Source organism: Oncorhynchus tshawytscha, linkage group LG17, assembly GCF_018296145.1.
Source record: "Oncorhynchus tshawytscha isolate Ot180627B linkage group LG17, Otsh_v2.0, whole genome shotgun sequence".
NCBI classification, from domain to species: domain Eukaryota; kingdom Metazoa; phylum Chordata; class Actinopteri; order Salmoniformes; family Salmonidae; genus Oncorhynchus; species Oncorhynchus tshawytscha.
This window is the reverse complement of record NC_056445.1, coordinates 11,699,303-11,727,092: the sequence shown is the minus strand read 5'-3', so window position 1 is coordinate 11,727,092 and position 27,790 is coordinate 11,699,303. Positions and strand designations below refer to the sequence as shown.

Here is a 27,790-nt window from a genome sequence, read left to right as displayed (position 1 = left end):
CAGGTTGTTCTGAAGGCAAAGGGGATCTGACCCAGTACTAAATGGGTGTACCTAATAAACTGAGTGTATACTGATGAGAGGTCGAAGGAGCATGGCAAGAATCGTGTAAGCTAACAGGCGAGCTACAAACAGACGAATAACGACTCAATATAACAGTAGTGTGCAGAACGCTATCACATCGATCCCTGTCACAGATGGGCTATTGCAGCAGACGACCACACCGGGTTCCACTCACCGCCTGGTCCGACAAATTGTGGGTCCTGTTGCGTCATGCTGATGGCAGAGATAGGATTTGGCGTAAGCAGCATGAGTGATGACTGGATATGATGCACCTGACAAATTTTGCCCTGGTCTCCACTATGCCTCGATGCAATAGGGGATCCTTGGTATGTCGCTAAACCCTAACCCCCACACTTACCTAACGCTAACCTTGAACCCTAACCCCTACCTAACGTTAACCCTAAACCCTACCCTTACCTAACACTAATCCTACCCTTACCTAACGCTAACCCTAACCCCTACTCTTACCGAATGCAAACCCTAAACCTTAACCCCTACCCTTACCTAACATTAACCCCTAAATCCTACCCAAGGCAAACCCCTAACCTTACCTAATGCTAACCCTAACCCCTACCTAACGCTAACCCGTACCCTACCCTTGCCTAACGCTAACCCTACCCCTAACTTTACCTAACACTAACCCCTAACCTTACCTAATGCTAACCCTAACCCCTACCTAACGCTAACCCCTAACCAAGGCTAACCCCTAACCCTTACCTAAAGCTAACCCTAACCCCTAACCCCTACCCTTACCTAACATTAACCCCTAACCCCTACCCAAGGCTAACCCCTACCCTACCCTTACCTAACACTAACCTAACGCTAACCCCTAACCTAACACTACCCTAACCCCCACCCTTACCTAATGTTAACCCTAAACCCTACCCTTACCTAACGCTAACCCTAAACCCTACCCTTACCTAACACTAACCCCTAACCTTACCTAATGCTAACCCTAACCTTACTTAACGCTAACCCCTACCTAACGCTAACCCCTACCCTACCCTTACCTAACACTAACCCTAACCTAACGCTAACCCTACCCCTAACCTTACCTAACGCTAACCCCTACCCTTACCTAATGTTAAGCCTAAGCCCTAACCTAACGCTAACCCCTACCCTACCCTACCCTTACCTAACACTAACCTAACGCTAACCCTACCTAACACTAACCCCTAACCTTACCTAACCTTACCTAACACTAACCCCTAACCTTACCTAACACTAACCCTAACCTTACCAAACCCTAAAATGACCTAACACTAACCCCTAACCTAACCTTACCTAACACTAACCCCTAACCTTACCTAACGCTAACCCTACCTAACGCTAACCCTAACCTTACCTAACACTAACCCCTAACCTTACCTAACGCTAACCCTAACCTAACACTAACCCTACATATCGCTAACCCTAACCTTACCCTACCCTTACCTAACACTAACCCCTAACCTTACCTAACGCTAACCCTTACCTAACCCTAACCTTACCTAACCCTAACCTTACCTAACGCTAACCCTAACCTTACCTAACGCTAACCTTACCTAACCCTAACCTTACCTAACCCTAACCTTACCTAACCCTACCCCTAACCTTACGCTAACCCTAACCTTACCTAACGCTAACCCCTACCTAACGCTAACCCTAACCTTACCTAACGCTAACCCTAATCTTACCTAACTAACGCTAACACTAACCCCTACCCTACCTTTACCTAACAATAACCCTAACCCTAACCTAACGCTAAACCTACCCCTAACCTTACCCTTACCTAACGCTTACCCCTACCCTACCCTTACCGAACCCTAACCTAACGCTAACCCTACTCCTAACCTTACCTAACACTAACCCCTAACCTTACCTAATGTTAACCCTAACCTAACGCTAACCCCTACCCTACCCTTACCTAACACTAACCCTAACCTAACGCTAACCCTACCCTTACCTAACACTAACCCCTAACCTTACCTAACGCTAACCCTAACGCTAACCCTTACCTAACACTAACCCTAACCTAACGCTAACCTAACGCTAACCCCTACCCTACCCTTACCTAAACTAACCCCTAACCTTACCTAACACTAACCCTAACCCTAACCTAATGCTAACCCTACCCTTACCTAACGCTAACCCTAACCTTACCTTAACCTACCCCTAACCTTACGCTAACCCTAACCTTACCTAACGCTAACCCTAATCTTACCTAACTAACGCTAACACTAACCCCTACCCTACCCTTACCTAACAATAACCCTAACCCTAACCTAACGCTAAACCTACCCCTAACCTTACCCTTACCTAACGCTTACCCCTACCCTACCCTTACCTAACCCTAACCTAACGCTAACCCTACTCCTAACCTTACCTAACACTAACCTTACCTAATGTTAACCCTAACCTAACGCTAACCCCTACCCTACCCTTACCTAACACTAACCCTAACCTAACGCTAACCCTACCCTTACCTAACACTAACCCCTAACCTAACCTTACCTAACACTACCCTAACCCCCACCCTTACCGAATGTTAACCCTAAACCCTACCCTTACCTAACACTAACCCTACCTAACGCTAACCCTAAACCCTACCCTTACCTAACACTAACCCCTAACCTTACCTAATGCTAACCCTAACCTTACTTAACGCTAACCCCTACCTAACGCTAACCCCTACCCTACCCTTACCTAACACTAACCCTAACCTAACGCTAACCCTACCCCTAACCTTACCTAACGCTAACCCCTACCCTTACCTAATGTTAAGCCTAAGCCCTAACCTAACGCTAACCCTACTCCTAACCTTACCTAACACTAACCCCTAACCTTACCTAATGTTAACCCTAACCTAACGCTAACCCCTACCCTTACCTAACACTAACCCTAACCTAACGCTAACCCTACCCTTACCTAACACTAACCCCTAACCTTACCTAACGCTAACCCTAACGCTAACCCTTACCTAACACTAACCCTAACCTAACGCTAACCTAAAGCTAACCCCTACCCTACCCTTACCTAAACTAACCCCTAACCTTACCTAACACTAACCCTAACCCTAACCTAATGCTAACCCTACACTTACCTAACGCTAACCCTACCCTTACCTAACGCTAACCCTAAACCCTTACCTAACGCTAACCCCTACCCTTACCGAATGCTAACCCTAAACCCTAACCCAAAGCTAACCCTAAACCCTACCCTTCCCTAAGGCTAACCCTAAACCGTAACCCATACACTTACCTGATGCTAACCCTAAATCCTACACTTACCTAACACTAACCCTAAGTCCTAACCCCTACCCTTGCCTAACCCTTAACTCCTACCCATACCTAACACAAACCCTAAGTCCTAACCCCTACCCTTGCCTAACCCTTAACTCCTACCCTTACCTAACGCTAACCCTAAATCCTAACCCCTACCTTGCCTAACCCTTAACCCCTACCCATACCTAATGCTAACCCTAATCCCTACCATTACCTAACGCTAACCCTAAACCCAAACCTAATGATAACCCTAAACCCTAACCTAACCTTACCTAACACTAACCCTAACCCCTACCCAACACTAACCCTGACCTAACACTAACCCCTACCTAACTCTAACCCCTACCCTTACCTAACACTAACCCCTACCTCTACCTAACGCTAACCCTAAACCCAATGCTAACCCTAACCCAATGCTAACCCTAACCCAATGCTAACCCTAACCCAACGCTAACCCTACCTTTACTTAACCCTAACCCCTACCCAACACTAACCATAACCCTAACCCCTACCCTTACCTAATGCTAACCCTAACCCCTACCCAACACTAACCATAACCCTAACCCAATGCTAACCCTACCCTTACCTAATGCTAACCCTCACCCCTAACCTTACCATAACGCTAACGCTAACCCATATACAGTGCATTTAGAAAATATTCAGACCTCTTGACTTGTTCCACATTTTGTTATGTTACAGCCAGCCTTATTCCAAAATGGATGATTTTTTGCCCTCATCAATCTACACACAACAAAGCCACAAAGCCCTACCCATGACAAAGCAAAACAGTTTTTTAGAAATGTTAGCAAATTTGTTAAAAGTAAAATATTACATTTACATAAGTATTCAGACCTTTTACTCAGTACTTTGTTTAAGCTCCTTTAGCAGCGATTACTGCCTCGAGTCTTGGGGATGTGGCTACAAGCTTGGCACACCTGTATTTGGGGAGTTTCTCCCATTATTCTTTGCAGAACATCTCAAGCTCTGTCAGGTTGGATGGGGAGCTTCGCTGCACAGCTATTTTCAGGTTTCTAAAGAAATATTCGATCGGGTTCATGTCCGGGCTCTGGATAGGCCACTCAAGGACATTCAGAGACTTGTCCCAAAGACACACCTGTGTTGTCTTGGCTGTGTGCTTAGGGTCGTTGTCCTGTTGGAAGATTAATCTTCACCCCAGTCTGAGGTCCTGAGCACGCTGGAGCAGGTTTTCATCAAGGATCTCTTTTCTCCGTTCATCTTTCCCTCGATCCTGACTAGTCTCCCAGTTCCTGCTGCAGAAAAACATCCCCACAGCATTATGCTGCCACCACCATGCTTCACTGTAGGGATGGTGCCAGGTTTCCTTCAGAAGTGACACTTGACATTCAGGCCAAAGAGTTCTATCTTGGTTTCATCAGACCAGAGAATCTTGTTTCTCATGGTCTGAGAGCCTTTAGGCAAACGCCAAGCAGGCTGTCATGTGCCTTTTACTGAGGAGTTTCTTCCGTCTGGCCACTCTATCATAAAAGCCTGATTGGTGGAGTGCTGGTTGTCCTTCTGGAAGGTTCCCCCATCTCCACAGAGGAACTCTGGAGCTCTGTCAGAGTGAACATTGGGTTCTTGGTCACCTCCCTAACTAAGGCCCTTCTCCCCCGATTGCTCAGTTCTCAGTGCTCAGTTCTCAGTGTCTGAATAATTATGTAAATAAAGTATTTCTGTTTTTTATTTAAAATAAATTTGCCAAAATTTAAATAAATCTGTTTTTGCTTTGTCATTATGGGGTATTGTGTGTAGATTGATGAGGAAAAATATATATTTAATCAATTTTAGAATATGGCTGTAATGTAACAAATGTGGAAAAAATACTGAATACTTTGAAGGAACTGTATTAACTATTTCAAATTGTATGGTACTTCAATTGGTAAGAACGTCCCAAGGATCCCAGATAGCAGGGACCTATAAACCATGCCACTGTTAAAAACTTCTAAAATGGTGCAGTTCACCACTAGAATGCCCTATGATCTTCCTCTTTTAAGAGTGGCCATTAACTACTTTCAAAGGTGTTTTTCCACGACTGCATTAAGAATGTTGAAGGCTACAATGACTGAGAATGAGTTTCTCTCCCTGGGCGCCACATGCAATTTGAAAGCACCGAGAGGAATATTATTTTTCCACATAGAATGCAAAAGCTGACCAATTGAATAGGCAAACTATTATAATATGGGGTTGTATGATTTTGCTGTTGCTTACTTGTGTCATTGGCTGAGAATTACATAGATAACAAATATAAAAGGTACTGTGTCTCAGCTCCGCCTGGCTCTCATTTGGATCATAGGTCCTGGCAGAACCTAAACCAATTTAACCCCTGGTATAGCCTACTTTCTGTGAATTGGTGGCTTCTACGATTGTGGCTAGATGGAGTTCAGCTATGGACTTAAAGTAAGTTAGGAGAACTAACACAGCAGGTTAGGAGAACTAATGTAGCAGGTTAGGAGAATTAGGTCAAGGTTAGGAAAAGGGTTAGGCTTAGCTAAATTCTACAGTTGTCCCTGACGCGACAACTAGATGGAGATGTGCTAGCCACAACCGTAGAAGCCATCATTTCTAAAAAACCATCAGTATCATAACACCACCATAATGAATTAATGAGGTGTGTGTCTGTGTGTGTAGGCCCCATGACAAGCAAAGCTGCACAATATGGCCTGGGTTTGAGACAGGAGGGGCCTATAACTAGTTCAAATGGAATAACCATGAACTGAATAGTTAATTCACAGCTTTCCTGACAAATGCTGAGGGTTTGATTATCTCAATTGATTCTTGCTGAAATACTGGGGGAAATGTCAATTTCACAACTACAAAATAAAAACACAAGAACACATTTTCCTTTTGGGCTGTTTATTATTGGGGTAACAGTTGATTTCTTCCGGATGGATTAATGGGTTACGTTATTTTCAACAGAAAACCTAACTGATCTACGCTTCTCCTTATCCTACGGAGGTGCTTCAGGTCAGCTAGTAGGCCTGGAAAAATGTCTCCACTCTTTTATATCTGAATGTAGAGGACCAGTAAGGAAAGTCAGTCATGAAAAGGAAAATCACTTCATTTCCCTTCTGCTCGGTCACAGATGTGCCGCCAAAAACACACATCTTCTCCTTTAAAGAAAGAAAGAAAACTCCCTACGTCATTTCATCATCTGGTTTTGACACAGTCGTATGAGTGAGAGTCTGAACGTAACAGATTCTTCAGTGCTTTGAACAAATAGAGGAAAACAAAATCTCTCACTATTCAGAGATACTGGAGCATATGCAACCAACAGTAGGCTATACAATATATCTACTTTTCAGGGAGATTGAAACAAAAACTATACATCACCTATACATCTGCCAATATATCTATTGTTTATACCATCCATATGATATTTTAACAAGCTTTTCCGTTAGAAAAATACAATTTGGTCTGTTTCTTTTCTACTGTGCCATGGCTTTCTGACTGAACAAGACATAATTCAGATTCCCCCCCCCCCTCACTAATTGTTTTCTTGACCAATCGGATCTTTTCACATCATGATTTTCATGAAACCATTTTTTTAAAAGTCTGTAGCAAATTGAGCTACAAAACCATGGTGCATCTGGAAAAATTAACTATCATTCTGAGGACTAAGATATGTAGTTATTGGGAAGGTAACATTTTCCCTGAATTTTGTACATTTTCACCCCAAATTCTAATTTCCGAAATGTGTCCGTCCGGATTAAATTCTCGGGTGATTATAAATGTTTTCTTTAGAAAACACAAAATATGTTGCTGTACATATATCATACATTTGTCCATAAATCATAAAAATGGGTTAGTAGCTGAAGTTTACATTAAACTATAATATTTATTACATACAAACACAGTGTCTGTCTGAGGACGTGTTCCATTACTGTAATTACCGAATCAGCTAAAGAGCTCAAATTGGAAAGTCTGATTTCATTTTATAACTGAACAATTTCATTTTATAACTTTATAACTGAACAATTTCATTTTATAACTTTAAAACTGAACAATTTCATTTTATAACTTTATAACTGAACAATTTCATTTCAAATATTTACATTTTCAGTGTTTAACTCTTGTCATTAGGGCAATATTAAATAATATTATAAATATATAGCACTTTTTGGGACTTCGAAAACTGTTACGGTAATGAGTTTTGTGAAAAGGCTAGTAAAATGCATAATATCTGATAAAAAAAGTAGAGTAATTATGAAATAGATAAGATCACAGCACAGATCCTAATCTCAGTGATTCAAGAGGAAATTCCGTGAAAAATTACACTTTAATTCATTTTTTCATTTTTCACAGTTTCATGAGAATTGCCTATCAGAGCTTTTTCAGAGCTGATCTGATTGGTCAAAAGTCCAATTAGCGAGAAAATAAAAAGTCAGAAGTGGGCTGCCTGTTTAAACACAGCCATAGCCACTCAATCAATCAATCAAATGGTCACAGTCTCTTCAATGTGCCAGAGTATCGCTGGTCAGCTATCTACTGGTCTTTCTTTGTCAGATAATCACCCAAACTATATCTCTTGGAATGCCAGAAAAACTCAAGCCTATCTGGATGAAGTTAATATGGAGTCTTTCCCAGTGGATGATAGCTTACTATGAGCTGGGGAAATAAACCACTAACATCACTACTGCTGGCTCTGGCTGGGCCAACTTCACAGCATACACATGGGGAGGTCTCTCCAACCCGTCCTGTAGGTTTTTCACCCCAACCCTAATCTAGCACACCTGATTCTAATAATTAGCTAGTTGATAAGATGAATCAGGTAAGACACCACTGGGTTTGGCGTGAAAACATACAGGAGGGTAGCTCTCCGGAAACAGGGTTGGAGAGCCCTACCTTAAAGTCTAATCCTATAAAGCAGAACTGGAGCACCCTCTACTGGTCAGATATGGGATATCTATGGTGTGCTAAGAGCGCTCCCAACCCTGCCCTCTTCTCTCCCCACCCCTAAGGTTTATACAGGCTCAAGTCTAGACCAGGTTCAGGTGTGTATATATATATATATATATATATATATATATTATATATATATAGATCTACATGTACATACAATGATGGTAACCTACACACAGCAGTGTGATAGCATCAGTGCCTCTGCAGATGATTCCTTGAGTGTCCACTGACTCCACTCCTCTGGCATCATGTTGGCTCCCATCCCTTCTAGTGCGGGGTTCCAACAATACTTTTGGTCCCTTAGATGTGAAGTCTCTCCTTCTTTCACCCCTTCTCCTCCCTCTCTCTGTTTCGCTTGCACCACATTCCCAGCCCAGCTACTTTCTTCATCATCGTTAGCGGTGCTCTTTCATCCGTTAAGTCTCTCCTCTCAGGATGGAGGCTCCCAAGAACCAGGAGTGAGACGAGACTGGGGATCTGAGAGAGAGAGAGAACAGCAGCTGTTAGAAGGCACTCGCCAGTCAATTAGAGCCGGTTTAAACACGGTTTCTGTTCTCTCTCCTCTGCGCTGCTGTAACATCACTACCCCAAGGACCAGCCTCCTCCCAGACATAAACACTAACACACTAATCAACTGTCTGGACACTCTCACACACACACTTTAATCAGGTGTCTGTGCTCGCTCCCTTTGAAACCTACAGTCGTCCGGGGGAGAAAACAAGTTCAACTCTCTGGAAGAGACACCAGGTAACACCTGAATCAGCCTGTGTGTGTGTGTGTGTGTGTGTCGTAGCAGACTGACCAAAGGGTTTAAATGATGTGTAATGTGTTAAAAAGAGAATGTTCTTCCCCTCTCTGTGGTCTCCTGACACCCCACTGTGACTAACACTGAGCTACACACACACACAGTGGTGGGGTTAGTTTAATCACAGCTAAAGAGGCTCATCCTCAGACAGACCACACAGAGCCCGGGGGAGTAAACCTGGAGGAGGACGGATTCGGCCTCATATCCGGGCCTGGCTACACAATCCATATTTTACTAGACAGAGTGAGTGAAGAGAGGAGGAAACTTGAGGACATCTGTACTCATAAAACATTGTGATATACAATGGTATCGCCCCCTATTGGACAACCCCCCACCCCCACCCCCTAAAGAACACTAAAAATCCCTCGTTGGGCTATAGCGCGAAATCACATGCTACAACTGGACGAATCATGACGTAAGATAATGTTGCGGAAAGCCCAGGCAGAGGCTGAGTGCGGGAAAATATTTTCTAATATTATTGTCTGGTGGAGCTTTTGCCATGGAATGGGTTTGCCCGTGTCTGTGTGGCGCGCACATGATGGAGCACAGTGACAGTCAACTGATCAGGCTGTCTTGCCGTAGTTAGGTTCTAAATAACGGGACAGGAAAAAGACTTCATAACTTCAACGAGCAGCAGGAGGATTGGCGGCGAACGGATTTCTCTGCGTCGCACAAATTATTTCTTCCTCTGTAAGCTTAAGCTCGATTCAACTCGTCATTCCATTTCTCTATCGGCTATATTGATATGTTCTCCCTCATTATTACCCAGGCTACTTACGTTTCTTAGGCTATTCAAACAACTTTTTGAGATGAAAGCGTAGCCGAGCCCAAAGTAATATGCAGAGCCTGTCGAAATGGAGAGAGACGGGAATACAGCCAAAAGAAACAGCAAGATAGATGAGGACTAGCTGTCATGTAATGTGTACAAAACATGAAGAACACCTGCTCTTCCCATGACATACTGACCAGTTGAATCTGGGTGACTTCGATCAGTGTCGATGAAGGGGAGGAGACAGGTTAAAGGAGGATTCAGAGGGTGAATGGGCAAGACAACATATTTAAGTGCCTTTGAACAGGGGTATGGTAGCAGGTGCCAAAGGACAACCAGCCAACTTGACACAACTGTGGAGTCGAGATGAGCCAGCATCCCTGTAGAATGCTTTCGACACATTGTCGAGCCCATACCCTGACGAATTGAGGCTGTTCTGAGGGCAAAAGAGACGGAGAGAGAGAGACAGAGAGAAACAATATTTGGAGGACTTCTCCACTCTATAAAACATATTGAACTAGGCTATACCCGAATAGGATATTACTCGGTAGGTCACTCCGTGTGGTGCCCTGCTGTGCACCCCCAGTCAAGTTCAAATAGGCTGTCTATCATCGTCAATAGATGTAATATCGCCCCAACCCCACTCTCCTGGCGCCATCTCTATTAGTCCGCCCCCACCCCTCGCTCCCTCATAACAACCCACTTCATACGGCACTTCCTCTCAACAACAAGATAACGACAAAGACAACCATATGTGTAGTGAGGCTCACCAGAGTAGTGCCTTGGACCGAGTGCTGACCCCCTTAGCCCTGGCGCCGCTGGGCGGCGTGCTGACCGGTGGCGTGGCGTTCCGGTGGCTCCTCTTATGGGACTCCAGGTAGAGTTTCTTGGCGAAGGCCCGGCCGCACACGTCACACGCGTGGAGCGAGAAGTTCTTGGTGACACGCACCTCTGTGCTACTGCTGCTCTCCTGGTGAGCGTCATGGCGACGCGTGTTGAGGGGCGTCGGGGCGGGGGTGTCGGGGAGTTGTTTGTCGTTCTTACGGGAGACAGGTGACCCGGTTTGGGCCTCCTGCTGCCTCTCCTGTCTCTCCTGGTTGCGAGTGACCGGAGTGGAGGAGGAGGTGGAGGAGAGGAGGTCCTGTTTACGTGTGACTGGGTAGGAGGAGTTGTTGAGGAGCTCCTGTTTGCGTGTGACTGGGGGCGTAGGGGGAGAGGGAGCCGAGTGGCACCCGTTCACCTCCTCCTTGACCGTTGTTCCTCCTCTCTTGTTGTTGTTGGCATTGGGGGCAGAGTTGAGGACCACCTCAGCCGGCCGCTTGACCGCACGCGACTCCAGCTTGGGCACGATCTTGGCCAGGTAGCCCGTCGACTTCTTGTGCACCACCGTCACGTGGCGCAGGACGTCGCGCTTGCGCCGGGACTCGTAGCGGCAGAGCGGGCAGCGGTAGAACTTGATGAAGATGTCCGTGCCGTCCGTGTGCAGCTCGATGTGCTTGGTGAGGTTCTGGCGCGAGCTGAACTGACGTTTGCACAGCTTGCAGAACAGCTGCTTGAAGTCGAAACCCACCGAGAGCTTCTGAGGGGGTCTCCCAAGAGTCCCGCTACTAGTACCACCGGTGCTGTTGATGGACGTGGAACGAGTCCATGTCTTGGGGCTGCCGCCACCCTCTTCCTCTTTGATCTTTTGACCTGCCTTGGTTGCCACGGCCATGCCCTTCCTGTCCGTGTCCCTCCCGTCCGTGTCGCCTGGCGTCGAGGCGGGGCTGGAGTCAGGGTCGTCCCAGGGTTCCACCGCCTCCTCCTTCACGCTCAGGCTGTTGATAGGGGTTCTGTTGCTAGGGGTGCTGTCAGTGTTGGTCGCTGTTTTGCTGCTGTTGTTTTTGTTGGTCGCCGTGGATGTATTTGCGGCCGTGGTCATGGAGACGGAGCTAACGTTCTTGAGGTTCTTGAGATTGTAGATCTTGTGGACGATGCGCATGTGTCTCTTTAACATGACCTGGGAGCTGTACTTCCTCTTGCAGAGCAGACAGCGGCAGGAGGCCAGGTTGTACAGGGCCGATGCCAGGAGAGAAGGGGCAGGGGGCGCCGCGGTGGAGCTTTTGGGGGGCTGAGGGGTGGTAGCAGCCGCGGCTCCTCCGCTCTTTGGGGTGTGACCTCTTGTGGGTGAGGAGTTGGCGCTCTTGCGGGGAGGCGTGGCCTCCAGGGACAGCGGCTGGCCGGGGCGCGTGGCGATGTCCGGCGTGATGGTGTCCCGGCGCAGGCCGCGGTGCACCTCGTCAAAATGGCGCCGCACGTTGGCCTTGGTGGCGAAGGACTTGAAGCAGACGGGGCAGGACTTGCCGCTGGGCGTGTGCAAGGGGCGGGACCGACCTTTGACCATGGAGAGGAGGCTGATAGGAACGGTGCGCGTCTCGGTGAACTTCCGGAGCTCCTCCAGCTTGGTCTGGTGCATCTTGCGACAGTGGCGGCGGATGCTGCGGCGAGAGTTGAAGTCCTTACCACACAGGCAGCACGAGATGGTAACGTCCTCCACCTAGGGGGAGGGAGAGAGGGAGAGTATTACAGTGAGCGTTGGTGTGTGTGTGTGTGTGTGTGTGCGAGCGTGTGTCTGCTTGCAACCTTTCTCCTGTATGTACCCACCCCGCTCGTAGACCCCTCCTCCTCGGGCTGCGCCGCCTCCTCTCCTCCCTCCTCCTCCTCCTGGTCACTCCTCCTCCTGTCCTCCCCCTCTCCCGTCTGTCCATTCTCCGGCGTCCCTCCCTGCTCCCCCCAGGGCTCAGGGCTGTGTGTGTGGGTCCCTCCAGGGGTGTGTGGAGCCCGAGGGAAGTGGGCCAGCTCCTCCTCTGAGGACATGAACTGGAACACAGCGTTATTGGAGGTCTGGATTGGCTCCAGGCGCATCACGTAGTCCGGCCGGTCCTTCCTGGGGTAGATGGCCTCCAGGAGGTCCTTCATGGCCCCGCTCTGCTTGTCACCCTCGCCCGCTGGATCTAAGAGGTCAGGGGGGAGGAAGAGAAAGGCATTAGGAAAATAACGTTTTCAATCAGACACCAATATTTGCTCCCAAACGTGATGTGTTTTGAGCCTAGATACGTCACAACACTAAGGAACATTCCGACAGAAGGAACATTTTTAAACTTGCCAAAGGGAGAAACAAAAACACATCATTTTTTCTGTTTCCAAATAAGATATGTAATGAGCACATTGTGGCAACAGCAACCACGTTTCAACCATATCATTAAATAGCAATTGAATGCATCTTTGTGTTTTCACAGACATGGTCTTTTTTGCCGTTACAGTTCAATACACAGATGAGATTCTAGATGAGATTCTAGATGACTGGTATTTCTAGATATAGACAGAAGTCAGAGAGAATGGAAGAGTAGTGGCTAATGAGGCTGGATCAAAGACAGAAGCTGGAGCATGAAAGAGAATTTAGTTAGTTAGAGTATAGGAGGACAGGAGAGAAAGGGACCAACTACATTAGGGAGAGACAGAGACATGGAGAGAGACAGAGACATGGAAAGAGACAAAGACATGGAGAAACAGGGAGAGAGAGAGGGAAAGACAGGGAGAGAGACAAAGACATGGAGAGAGACAGAGACATGGAAAGACAGGGAGAGAGACAAAGACATGGAGAAACAGGGAAAGACAGGGAGAGAGACAAAGACATGGAGAAACAGGGAGAGAGACAGGGAAAGAGACAAAGACATGGAGAGAGACAGAGACATGGAAAGACAGGGAGAGAGACAGAGACATGGAGAGACAGGGAGAGAGACAAAGACATGGAGAAACAGGGAGAGAGACAGGGAAAGACAGGGAGAGAGACAAAGACATGGAGAAACAGGGAGAGAGACAGGGAAAGACAGGGAGAGAGACAAAGACATGGAGAGAGACAGACATGGAAAGAGACATGGAAAGACAGGGAGAGAGACAGACATGGAGAGAGACAGAGACATGGAGAGAGACAGAGACATGGAGAGACAGGGAGAGAGACAGGGAAAGAGACAAAGACATGGAGAGACAGGGAGAGAGACAGGGAAAGAGACAAAGACATGGAGAGACAGGGAGAGACATGGAAAGACAGGGAGAGAGACAATGACATGGAGAGACAGTGAGAGAGACATGGAGAGAGAGACATGGAGAGAGTTAGAGATGTGGAGAGAGACAGACATGGAGAGAGAGAGAGAGAGAGATGTGGAGAGAGAGAGACATGGAGAGAGAGAGAGAGAGAGAGAGAGTGTTGACCAACGAAGACCGTGAGTGAGTGAGTGAGTGAGTGAGTGAGTAAGTAAAGTGGGTGACAGAATAAAAGAGACAAGCATAGGCATTAAGTGAGAGACAAGCATTGACAAAGAGGGAGAGAGACAGAGAACAAGAGAGAGAGATGTAGCCACGTACCGTCCGGCTTGGACAGTCTGGTGAGGCAGTAGTACTCTTTGTGGGTGATGAGGTTGGGCAGGCCCCGGAACAAGCTGCGACATGTCTTACACTCAAAGATGGTGTCCACCTCATTCAGCAGCATGTGCTTCAGCTGGGCAGTACCTACACATAGACAACACCAGGGGGCAGTGTTAGGGAGCACTGGCAGAGACAGACAGACAGGACAAATAGGACTGGGCCATCATCTCCTAGAGCCTAAAACCCTTCGGTGTTTGCATATCGGAAGGAATATAATAGGTGTGATTAAATAGATTTGGTTTGCTGGACGAGCGATCACTATTTTTCTTCAGATGTGCAAACATTGAAAGAGTAGAAGCTAGGTGTTGCACTTGAGTCATGTTTCATCACAAAACATACGACTGTGTCGTGATTCCTGATTAAAAGACCTGAGTGCAGTCGGAGTAGCATGACTAGATGTTACCTGAGCGGAAGACCTCTGTGATCTGCTGGATGCCAGACTTGGAGGTCTGGAGCTGCTGCTGCAACAGAGGAGGGTCACCTGGCTCCACGCAGTACCCTGCAGAGGTCACACACTTCAATACAACACTTCACTCTGCCCTCAGCCATGGAGTGTGTGTGTGTGTGTGTGTGGAGAGTGGCTATTTCCTATAGAAAGTGACTAGGATGGGTTTGTTGACAGATCCTGGGCATATAAGTATAGAAGTGGTGGCAGCCCCTATACAATGACAGTGGTGGGTGCAACGTGTGTGTCAATGAGAGTCAGAGTGTGTGTGTGTGTGTGTGGGCCCCTCCCCCGCCCCTCAGGGGGCGCTGGTTTAATTTGACCCCCCCCCTACAGCCCAGGGTCAGATGGTGACCGATCAGACGCGCCGACACAGCCAGCACCAAACACGGCAGTAATCATTACACCCATTCTGTTGCAAAACGTTTCGTCTGTTGCGTTTACTCCAAGTGGAAAGCGCAAACGAGTCCCTATGGGAATAATTCAGTTAGGTCCCTCCCAGTTTTGCTCCGTTTGGTTCTTAATGGTTTCCGTAATGAATACACCCCAGTTCACCCCTTCCGCCCCGCTAGAGTCGGACAAACAGGAAATATGCGTGTGTGTGTGTGTGTGTGTGTTTTATGCAACAGACAGTTGATGCAACAGATATTTCACACGTTCGCTACAGTTGGGGTCAGTGGGGTCTCTCTCTCCAATCCCAAATGGACCCCTAAGAAATATGGTGAAACTTCCACCTAAAATATCCGAGGGCAAGGTGGAAGCTATTGCCACATTGCTTACACCTGTCAAATCCTCTCAGATCTCCACAAGTACATAGGGGTCCATCTGGGATTGGGCCCTGGACTGAGGCTTCACCTGTCTCCGGCTGCACGTCAATACTCCAGCATATCTTCCTCTCCTCTTCTCCTCGCCTTCATCTGACATGAAGGATTGGGCCCTGGACTGAGGCTTCACCTGTCTCCGGCTGCACGTCAATACTCCAGCATATCTTCCTCTCCTCTTCTCCTCGCCTTCATCTGACATGAAGGATTGGGCCCTGGACTGCACGTCAATACTCCAGAGGCTTCACCTGTCTCCGGCTGCACGTCAATACTCCAGCATATCTTCCTCTCCTCTTCTCCTCGCCTTCATCTGACATGAAGGATTGGGCCCTGGACTGAGGCTTCACCTGTCTCCGGCTGCACGTCAATACTCCAGCATATCTTCCTCTCCTCTTCTCCTCGCCTTCATCTGACATGAAGGATTGGGCCCTGGACTGAGGCTTCACCTGTCTCCGGCTGCACGTCAATACTCCAGCATATCTTCCTCTCCTCTTCTCCTCGCCTTCATCTGACATGAAGGATCTGGACAGGCTACAGCCATACTGCTTTAGGGCATTTCCATGTAAAAGGAGCCACGAGCACCAACATGAGAGGTCAATAGGAGCGAAATCAAATGAATGCTAAGAGGCTATTTTTGTTTCGACACCGGATGCCCATAGACATTGAAAAGTAGTTGACATTTGGTGGCCTTGATTTCAATGTCCACGGATGTTGATTTTTGGTCCGGTCCCGACCGGCCTTCACTCGGCCCAATAGACGTCCATGATTATTCAGATTTGGTCAAGTCTGGACCAGACCAAACTAATGTACTGTACTGAATGAACTATACTCTACTGTTCTGAGCTGTACTTTGATGTCCAAACTTGTGAAAGATAGATGTCTAATTGTTTCATATTTGGTCCGGTCCAACCTAATTTTATATTTGTTTGGGGTCTGAGTGCATTAAAATAATAGCCAGTGTACCCAAATATGAAAAGGAAGATATTGCATATTTCTACCTTTATGTACCTAGGATACATCACCATGAAGAGAATGAAATGTATATGTATAATTATGTGTTTCTGTGTAGTACAAATCCACTTCATTTACTGTAGTTCATGAACCAAAAAAATAGTTATTTTGTCACTCTCCTCTTCCTCCCCTCCCCTCGGCTCCTCTCCTCTCCCCCTCTCCCCGGCCCCTCTCCCCAGCCCCTCCCTCTCCTCTCCTCTCCTCTCCCCGGCCCCTCTCCTCTTCCAGTCTCCTCCGTCCCTCTCCTCGGTCCCTCTCCTCTTCCAGTCTCCTCGGTCCCTCTCCTCTTCCAGTCTCCTCGGTCCCTCTCCTCTTCCAGTCTCCTCGGTCACTCTCCAGTCACCTCAGTCACTCTCCAGTCACTCTCCAGTCACTCTCCAGTCACTCTCCAGTCACTCTCCAGTCACTCTCCAGTCACTCTCCAGTCACTCTCCCAGTCACTCTCCCAGTCACTCTCCCAGTCACTCTCCCAGTCACTCTCCCAGTCACTCTCCCAGTCACTCTCCCAGTCACTCTCCCAGTCACTCTCCCAGTCTCCTCAGTCAGGACAGACTGGCCAACAATGACTGAATAAATATATTGTATCTAGTGCTCCGCAGTGTGTTTGAAGGACTTCAATCAAACTAACGGTAGGTTGGTGTAGACAAGCGGGCAGTCTTACCCGGTGTCCTGGGGGCTGCGTCAGGGCCTGGGTTAAGGTCAGTCATTGGGTTAGGGCTGCTGGGCTGTGGCTCGTCTGTCTGGCAGCACTGGTCTCTGGTAACATGGCTCTCAGGCTCAGGTTTGGGCTCGTCCTGGGGGATCTCCTCCATCTCCACCTCCATCCTGCTGGAACTCTGATACGTAGACAGACACAGATAGAGAATGGTGAAGTTTACCTTTTAAACCTCAACAGACATTCCTGGGCTATACGATGGTCAGGGAAACACTGGGACAGAGGGTGTGGGGTTGGAAAAAGAGGTACGGGTAATTCAACACAGGTGTGGCTCCTGAGTTAAGCAATTAACATCCCATCTTGCCTACGGCAATGTATAAAAATGTCCAGTTGCCCATTATTTTGACTACCATGGCTAGAAGAAGAGATCTCAGTGACACTGAAAGAGAGGTCTCAGAGGAGCACAGGGGGTTTAAAGCTGTTCTGGTTGCTCGTGGTGTCCCAATGCCCTAATAAGACACATTATGTTGGTGTTTCCTTCATTTTGGCGGTTACCTGTACATCTAGACACTCTCTACTACACTCTACAGACACTCTCTACTAGCCTGTGTAACACCAGCGCTATAAGTGTTATGGGAGAACCCTACTTATATAGGAGAGACAGAAATACTGTACACGGCACTACGGAACCGCCTCTATAGCTGCATAATTGGTCTGAGTAAAGATACCTAATGACTCATTATGCCAAACGCTATTTGATCAGCAGTGCTGTTACTGATCTCGACACCTGCGGTGTCACGTGGCATTGTTTGGTTGGGTCTGATAAGGGCGGGTGGTGGTTCCACTACTGGCTGGGTGAGACTCTCGCCTTGTCTGTCTTTCTGTTTCTCTCTCCAGGGTGATGGAGATGTTTCCCAGCACACCCAGCTAACACACACACACACACACTAGGCTGTCAGAGATAAGGGACTCTACACTGACCCTTGGCTTCTCTCTCTCTCTCTCTCCCCTCCCCTCTGAATACTTTCTGAAGGCACTGTAAGTCTGAGGAGAGAGAGAGAGAACTTGTCATCTCTCTCACTGATTGATGAGTAAACAGTGAGGATGACTGTCTGTATTCAACTGCTGCATGACAGACGCTGTGAAAAGGAAAAGACAGAGTGGGCTGGAAACGGGGAGGAGTAGAGGGATGGTACCTGAACCACTGAGAGGACTCAGTGTGTAGATTGAGAGTCAGGATATAAACATAGTACACTGGGGGTGAGGGGCTATTGTATAGGAGAGGAGGGGATAGTATATATATTTGGGGTTCTATTGGGACTGTGTACTGGTAGGATATATACGGGGGGGGGGGACTGTCTTGTCTCTACCTTCGTGTGTTGCTGAGAGGTCTTCCTCGGAGCGGATTTGGCCTTCACCATGCTGCTCTCCCTCTACCCAAACACCTGCAACAACACTGGAATGAGCCCATGTTTCAGTGTGCGTGTTTCCCCATCATCGCCAAACCATGTTTCGATGCCGTCACAGAGGTGAAAACTGAGGTAAAACCCCCCTCTAGTGGTGGTCCCAGGCTAGTGCAGTTCCATCCATCACATCCACCTGCCTGACTGTCAGTACACTTCCAAGTCTTCATGTATTATTCCAAGTAAAGTGTGTGTCTCTCTATCAGAAACTGCCCAAACCATATACCACCCCCCTCAAAGTGATTCTAGCACTACTGCCTGAAGAGTCAACCCCCCCCTGTCCCGAGTCTGGTTCCTCTCTAAATCCCTTCCAGGTAGTTTTTCCTGGTCACTGCGCTAGTGCTTGCTGACTCACTTTAGGTTACCGTAAGGCACTTTGCAAATGTTTTGGTTAAGTCGGTGAACCGGTCCTCAATTTGCACCGATTCGATCAAAACTAGGTGTTCAGATTTCCATTCTTCCAAACCTATAGCCTAATGCATTAGGAGGAAGATGGTCATCGCCGTCTCAGAGCGGGGAGAAATACAAGAGCATGTTCAATGAAGAGCTCAGCGGTAATGCTCTCTGACAGCATCAGCCCGGACGGCCGGGTATCACTGGAGTCAATCCAAAGTCGTGAGGCTCAATCAGAAAACATGCAGCTATCATCAGAGTGGTGACCTGGTGGCGAAGACTTGGTAACACGCGCGGGCGTTTCCATGGAGACAGAGCCAGAAGTAGTTGTTCCTACTCAGGTAATATGATGAAGTGTGTATTTATCAGTGGGCCTGTAGAGACAGACACTGCTACCAGAACAAACTCACCAGAGAGTCATTTTAAAACAGGAAATCTGTGATTGCTACATCATTATTTATTTTTTTGCTTTTAAATTCATGACATACAAATGTGCCATTGATTCTTGAAGAATATAACTCAATTACCTCATGACCTTAGTTGGCTGAATTGTCTTACCCCATCAGAAACCTAAATATACACTTGTTTTACGCTAGTTAACAATGTTTTGTAGACAGACACGGTATAGCTTCAAAGCATGGTTAAAACTACAAACAAATGTTGTTCTCATGGATGGTCAGTCCTTGCACCCATAGCTCTGTTTATGATTTTAACAGTGGTCACATTTCTCCAGCCCTATGCCTAAGCTATTTACCGAATCCGTGGCGGGGGTCATCCATGTGTTATTTATTTGAACTGCAGATTGCCCCTTTAGCGTGGCCTGATAAGACGTACACTGCTGTGAAAGTACTGAACCCACACGAGACTGCTGCAGCTAGGCAGTAGGCAGTGAACATAACTGAATGAAGAAATGACGGGAAAAGTTCACAGCAATTATTTCAGTGTGTAAAGGGATGAGTTTATAAGTGCTGGAATAAAGAACGGATGCCTCTGTTCACGTTGTAACCCGTGTGAGACACTATAACCTCACATGGAGACTGGCTGCTACCCTCATAATCACACCCACTAGACAGACCACCAGCACATCATAATGCAGGTATGCCCTTATAGTGAGTGATTCTCAACTTCCTCAATCTAAACCCTATCTGACCATAACAATAGGACGGCCTTGGGGTGTTTACATTCAGTTGTTAGGCAACCCTCTCCTGGTCGTTTTAATCCATCTGAAGAAGAATTTGACCAAAAATATACATCATAATAGCATTATATAGGCATACTTTCTCTTGCCCTCAGCTAGTCTTCTTAAAATGGTCTAGAAATTCGTTTCTAAAGTGGGCACTGTAGAGGCATACACTTTAAAATCATAACCCAACATTACCTAAATATGCCACTCATCTCCACATTCTAAAAACGGTCAAATTAAAATGCATTCAGGTGATTTTCATTCATGAGAAAATAAAATACTTTTTGTTTGAAAGCAGAAAATCACCCGAGACAAGTGTAACTAACATGCGCAGTGCCCAACGGGGCGCAATAACAAAACCAAGCGTTCAGTTGGACAATACGCCCCACTCGGGACGAAACCAGAAATGGCACTGCGTTTCCCCCGCTTTAATTAGAAAGGATGCCTTATTTGTATGATTCATTATCTAGAATTTTGTGTGTGCGCTATTCGTAAGGGCTTTACGGTCGAACAAAATGTACGTTTACCATACTGTGGAAAAATATACCCATATTTTGAGAAGTCGCGAGATATCGACACCAGCGACTCCACAACGGGTCTCGTCAAACATGAAGGACGAAGTGAACTGCCCTCGCTGACTAACAAAAGTCCCTGTGAGCCTGCCAGCCACCATCCCCTTACGCATTCCACGCAAAGGGGGGAGAAATTTAGCCATTCCGTAAAATAAAATACCATAAAACGATGCCTACACTGTTCAATTTCATCTCCAATTGCAACTCGTCTCCACTAGCAAGCGCGCATTTGATTGTTGGCGTTTGGTTCAGAGTTATCTTTCAGCGGGTAGCGGTCTCCATTAGCAACTCCATATCCCATGGGCGTGCGAGGGCCGCGGGCTGTGACGCAAATGCCACTTGTGAATTGCAAATTTGACATATCTAATTCAGTGGCTGGATGACTATTCACCCCGCATTTAAAACTATAACATCCCCCCCCCCCCGTGCTGGGAGATGTGGCGACGCCAATAGCCACTAGCCAGCATATTATGTTAGGATTCGTTGCATAACTCGCCAGCCCAACTTAATAAATTGTGCACCGAGAGCGAACGGGTGCAGTAGCCAGTCTGGATATTGTTACGTTTTGAATATGATGGCCCAATCAACACAATTACATTACAATCTGCGCGAAATGACACAGCGACTTATACGATGTGTACACGAGACATGGAAAGCGAGTGGCCTCGCTAAACATGGATCAATGGTAGCCAGCACTTGGCTACGTTCTGCTAGGACGCATGCAGCTGACGATAGAGGAGGGCAGGGCAGCCAGCGAGTGGAACTTGGGACTGCATTCATACATAGACCATACGGGCGCTCGGATAAAGGGCTGCATGAATACTGTATTGTGTGCTCCTTTCTCCAAAAGTCCCCAAGTATTTACAAAAGGGTCGCCAAAAAAATATTGTGGCGAAACACAGGTGGTTTCAGCAGCTGCCGATATATATGGAAGCCCAATTCCCGCCACCAATTTTTTTTTTTATTAAGTCTACTATCTCAACATTTTGAGAGATACCTACATCAACATTTTGAGGTAGACCATACATATAGGTCATTTTTCTTTATTTGTTGCATTGTGTGGCGATTTCCATCTATCCACGTTGCAGAGACCGGCACAGCAGGGCCACCAGCAAGCTAATGGTCAGCTGACATTTGCTTATCACTTTTGATTTGGTTTAATAACAATTATTGCACACAAAAAAGCACTGAAAAGATGGGACAAAGTAGCCTACTGTTGTTTAGACTGATTTGCCTCATGAGTTGTCAACTTTTGCACAATTCCTCGGTGCTTCAGTCTGATCAACTGTAGCCTGGTCGAATCAACATTGTTGAAATGACGTCGAACCAACATGGAATAGAAGTTGAATTGACGTCTGTGCCCAGTGGGTACTGATAACAACCACAGCTAACAACCACCACTACAGCACACATTTGGTTAATATGCAAACTTTGGCTGGCTAGGCTACCTAGACATTTTCAATTCAAAATGATTGATTGGAATGTGATGTGTGATTAACTTTTCAATTACACATGAAAAGGGCTACATGATGCAACCCTGTTAGTTTTATTGTCCAATTGCAGTTGTGTCTGTCTGTGTAAAGGACTTCCCATTAGTTCATTTTAAAAAATACATAATTCATCTGAACAAGTACAAGGTTCCTGCAGTTTGACAGCGTTTTGATAGTTTCATCCTCACTAGGGCCCAAAGTAAAAAATAAAATAAAAAACATGACCTGATTAGACATTTTTTTGTCCCATCATAGCCCATATAAAACTGTTTTATAGTTGATTTATTACCAGATCATACCCTACAACTAGGGTCCAGAGTTTTACCTAGTTAGGTTTGCCTACCAGATCAGGAGAAACTCTGTGCTCCTCACGCTGAGGAGTGTGCTCCTCACGCAGCACATGGGCTAGCTGTTAGAGCTTTGGACCAGTAACTGAAAGGTCGCTGGTTTGAACACCCAAGCAGACAAGGTGAAAAATATGTGTCCTTGAGCAAGGCACTTAACCCTCATTTGCTCCAGGGGTGCTGTACTACTATGGCTGACCCTGTAAAACATTTCACTGCACCTATCCAGTGTATGTGTAAAATACTACTTTTTCTTCTAAGAATCATTCTATATAGGCCTAGGGATCTCTCGAAATGTCAACTTAGTATCTCAAAATGTTGATTTATGTAGGCCTATTTCGAATTAGGATCTGAACATATTGAGATATCCAATTGTTCAGACACTCATTTTTTGAGTATAGTATCTCGAAATGTTGAGATAGTAGGCCGCCTGTTGACATTGTGGGAATGGGCTTCCATAGATATGTGCAACGCAGCATATCGTTGCGCAGCACTGAACTTTCCCAGTTTTGTGCTAACTACGTGATGTTCCAAAGGACCATTTTATTTAGGCTGTCCTCACTGGCAATCTGGAAGCCAGAGCGCAGGGCATTTTGCCGTTCTCATGGCACGATTTGCATTGCCTCATTATCCCCGAAAATCTCCTTTACACGGTTATATTGTCAGCCTCAAAACGCCAGTATGTTGAGCAACAAAAGACCAGCTTAACTTGATCAAAGCAGAAGCCAAGTACAAAATGCACCTTTCAAGCCGTAAAAGAGAGGCCCCTTCTACATTTTGCAGCATGGCAGGGGAGTGCGGCGTAAAAACGGGCTAACCCATACAAAATAAATACAACGAGAACGTACAACACTCACAAACACATCCATCACCATCTTAGGGAAATCCCTAAACCACTCTCAGATATTTGGCTTTGTAAAGACTCTCCCGAGTGGACGATATTACGAATGTAAAACGCTGCGCTTTGCGGCTCTGTGCCACCTTTTCCAAGAAGCAGCTTGGCGCACAGACCGGTGACCCTTCCGGCTTTGCGCGTCTTTATAACGACTAGATTTTTACCAACAAATCTAATTTTAGCAATGAAATATGACTAAATACATCTAGTTGTAACTATCATCGTATTTGAGGCCCTGGAAATATTATTTAAGGGCGAGTTTGAGTCGCCGAAACCAATTCCTCTCCCCTCCATGGACAGGCAGAACAAGAGAACGATGACGCCATTTTCTGCAAAAACAACCACGTTCGGGGAGCCAAGGCGAGGGCTTTTACGCTTCCATAACGCGTTCCAGGTCTTCGATTAGACATTTAGGGCGAATATAAATGTGTTAAGAATAGTTCTTACCTGTATAAGTCTTAACCTGACGATGGAATCCGGTTTCACGGAGTAAAGCTACGGGCTTGGGCCGGAGAGCGACTTCGAGTCCGCGTCCCTGTCTGTAGCTAGCCGGGGGTTGTTTATTACGCCTCTCAGCGCTCGGCTCGTCTCTCGCACTGAACAGTTCCTCCAGCAGCTGCCTTTGTGCACTCAGAGGGGACCGTTCAGCTAAAGGCGGCCGCTGCGCAAAGGTGCAGCACTTCTACTTTTCTTTATAAATGCCAGTCTCGTTGGCACTTTGGGGGGTAGGAGAGGAATAGTTGACCCCCCTCGTGATCGAGGAACACTGTTGCCAAATTCAGGCCGTTTAGTGCTCCATTTACTAAGCGCGCGCACAGGCTTTCCAGAATCCAGGACACACAAATTAAACCGAAACGTTAGGTCGTTTTGTTCTCTTCTGCGCATTCTTGTCGTTGATAAAAGTGCATTATTCCTTGGGAAAAGTCGTAAAACGCTAAACGTAAAATAATAAACTGATGATTTGGAACTGTTGGAAATGTTGCACCATGGCCATTTATAATTTCTGTGTTTTGAGTTTATTTAATAGTAGGGCAAACAGAACAATGGCACAATTGAGAAAAAATACATTTATTTCAATAAATCGAAGTTATTTATCTTGCCACCAAAACGCAATTTACAATTGTTCACCTGTGGGTTGAAGTGAACGAGTAGCCTATCCAGTGATTCATTTGTTTCATTAAGGATCAAATATATTACTTTCATAAGTGATAAGATAGGCCTATATTATAATAATGATACATTTATATATTTCAACATTTCCCTTGATACACAGGAAGACAGGAACGTATCATCTACAGCCCTTTTGATAATCTCATTTAATTTAAAAAAAAGTTTAGTCTAGAACATTCCAGTAGCCTATTAGATAAGCCTACATTTTCATATTGCATAACTAGTCCTACAGCATAGCCACAATTAGTCAATGCAGATTATGAATTGTCGTGATATGTTCATATTGGTTGCAATAACGCATGTTCAGCATCGGCACCAGCCTGGTCTCATAGACTAGACACAACATAGTAAATCCGGGACACTCAAATTAGTGTGATATGTTATGTTTGGTGTGGTTACATAAGACAGAAGGTTACTAAAGGAAAAAATAATGGGGTGGTGGGCAGGGTGGATGGGTGGGCATATAACTGGATAATCTAGCAACCCAAAGGTTGTGTGTTTGAATCTCATCAAGGACAACTTTAGCATTTGAGCTAATTAGCAACTTTGCAACTACTAGCTACTTTTATACTACTTAGCATGTTAGCTAACCTTTCCCCTAACCTTAACCCTTTAACCTAACTCCTAACCTTAACCCTAACCCCTAGCCTAGCTAACGATAGCATTAGCCACCTAGCTAACCTAGCTAACATTAGCATTAGCCACCTAACTAACATTAGCTACAACTAATTGGTATTTGTAACATATCATACATTTAGCAAATTCGTAACATATTGTATGAATTGTAATTTATAACATGTTGTAAGAAAGGGATGATGGACATCCACAAATTAATACATTCTATATAAAACAGTGGAGGCTGGCGGGAGGAACTAGAGAAGGACGGAGTCATTGTAATGGCCACGTTTGACTCCATTCCATTAATTCCATTCCAGCCATTACAATGAGCCCCTCCTCATATAGCTCCTCCCACCAACCTCCACTGATGAAAGGTAACATATCATACTAACTGGAGTGTTACGGAAGTACTTTTACTCTGTTACGTCTACCCTTGTGTCCAGGTTGCCGGCACACAGTCTGTGAATTTTTGTTTTCATGGATAGCCAAGTAGAATGTTGGCATAAAAGCAACCTTGCCAAATAGTTTACCCATATGGATTGATAAAATGTTGCTCAAATGTAATAAAGTTTCTACAACATTTGGTAATTCATTAAGGAAAATATGATTTTCAGCATTAAATGTTCTAGTGTGCTTAATAGTGAAAAAGCTAGAATAGGTGGAGAGACGGGGCTACTCATAGGTTCCATGGAATGCCTTCTCGCCGGTGCTGCAGCATTTTGTTGCTATGTTACCGCAATCTGTCGTGAACGCCGAAAGTGTCGCTTAGCTAATCACGTGCTGAATAAAAATGTGGACATCGCAAACAGTGCACTCTAGGCCGAATGCCACGAAGATTTGCGCAAAGATCGTCTATTATTCACTATAAACTCGGTGGTTCGAGCCCTGAATGCTGATTGGCTGACAGCCATGGTATATTTGAGCAATAAGACAGGAGGGGGTGTGGTATATGGCCAAGGGCTGTTCTTCACAAGACGCAATGTGGAGTGCCTGGATACAGCCCTTAGCCGTGGTATATTGGCCATCTACCACAAACCCCAGAGGTGCCTTATTGCTATTATAAACTGGTTACCAACATAATTTAGAGAAGTAAAAATAAATGTCCCCAACTCCGCAATGCGTCGTGCCTAAGAACAACCCTTAGCCGTGGTATATTGGCAATATACCACACCTCCTCACGCTTTAAATCGCTTAATTAACTCATAAATATTAATAATAATATGCTAATCATTCAAACATAGGTCTACAAGTTATGGCTGTAGGCCTGCAATATCTCACCATGTGATGTGTGTTTTAGACATTATTTTAGATTCAGTAGAACAGGTATTATAGGCCTTCATATTGTTTAGCCTACTTCCACATAATACAGTATTAATCACCAGTCTAAAAGTAGTCGGAACCAACTTCTAGCGTAGGCTACAAATTGGGGCTTCTGAAAAATATAGTTGTTGTGGTATTTGAGTAGACCTCTAGAGTTCTAATCCCCGAGACCAGACCCTGTCCTTTAGGCCCAGTGAGAAATACAACAGAAGGTGGCCACCGCTATCGGCCAGACAATTAACCAAAGGACCAGCATTAAACCATTATCATAAGAATGCTGTTTGCGATGGGGGGGAAAAGCCCTCGGAATTCATTGACATGCTGCATCGTGTTGGAAACCTTTTATGTCATCAATTACATGCAAGCTGCCTTTCCCATTTTACCTACTGACATTTTTTTGACATTTTGGAGCGCTAGTTTCTCTATTTGTGTTGCTATAATAACCACTTTACAACACACAAATAGGCCTACTTGTGGGCAGTTAGGAACTATTCCCTTTTGATTTTAAAAGTGAACAGAAAAGGCTCTTATGAGGCCTTCCAGCAAGACTACCAATTCTTGCGATGTGGCGGCACCTGTTGCTACACTAGACATCATCTATAAGCGCAGAACTTTTTACAGGTGGACGGATAGGCTACTGTGAAGAATAGGATGAACACAGCTCTGTAGTAGCCATCCCTACACACCAGGACTTGTTGTTCCGCGCAATATATTACGAACGGAAGGATGCTCCCTGCTCAACACAGTTCCAGATGACAGTGTTTGTTCACCAACATAATGATCAGGTCTGGTTTCAAAATGGATTCTGGCTCACCTACTAGACTGTATACCAAGTGATCGTTTGTGGTCATGTGTACAAGGGGACTCAAAGATCTCCTAAACATCAGCACTACACCCACCCCGGCCTTTACTCACTGCTCCAGTCCATGTGGCACAATCCATATATTTTATATTAGGTAGGCCTTTAAAAGTGCCACCCTTGCAGGAATGAGGGAAATGGACTTTGCAAGTGTACAGAGGACTAATTCAAGTAAATGGAAATGTATGGGTGTCTGTCCCTCTTTCAAGCATAATTCATTGTGTACATCTCCCCCCCCCCCCTCTGACTTCTTATCCAATGGGTATTGAG

At 45.9% G+C, this 27,790-nt stretch overlaps 1 protein-coding gene across 3 annotated transcripts; it reads right to left on the bottom strand.

The window, feature by feature from the left end:
- Positions 1-6,180: 6,180 nt before the first annotated feature.
- LOC112216871 (zinc finger protein 800) lies at positions 6,181-24,320 on the bottom strand. 3 transcript variants are annotated; one of them, XM_024377010.2, is made up of 8 exons: positions 24,001-24,320; positions 18,584-18,669; positions 17,220-17,394; positions 14,685-14,780; positions 14,222-14,365; positions 12,461-12,810; positions 10,588-12,353; positions 6,181-8,720 (listed from the first exon to the last, which is right to left on the bottom strand). In XM_024377010.2, coding segments are annotated over exons 2-8 (2,583 nt in total). In that variant the 5' UTR covers positions 18,635-18,669; positions 24,001-24,320; the 3' UTR covers positions 6,181-8,719. The 3 variants fall into 3 exon arrangements, with proteins under 3 accessions (XP_024232778.1, XP_024232777.1, XP_024232779.1); XM_024377009.2 differs by having other exon boundaries at positions 18,584-18,658; XM_024377011.2 differs by lacking the exon at positions 18,584-18,669 and having other exon boundaries at positions 24,001-24,319.
- Between the last annotated feature and the right edge of the window lie 3,470 nt (positions 24,321-27,790).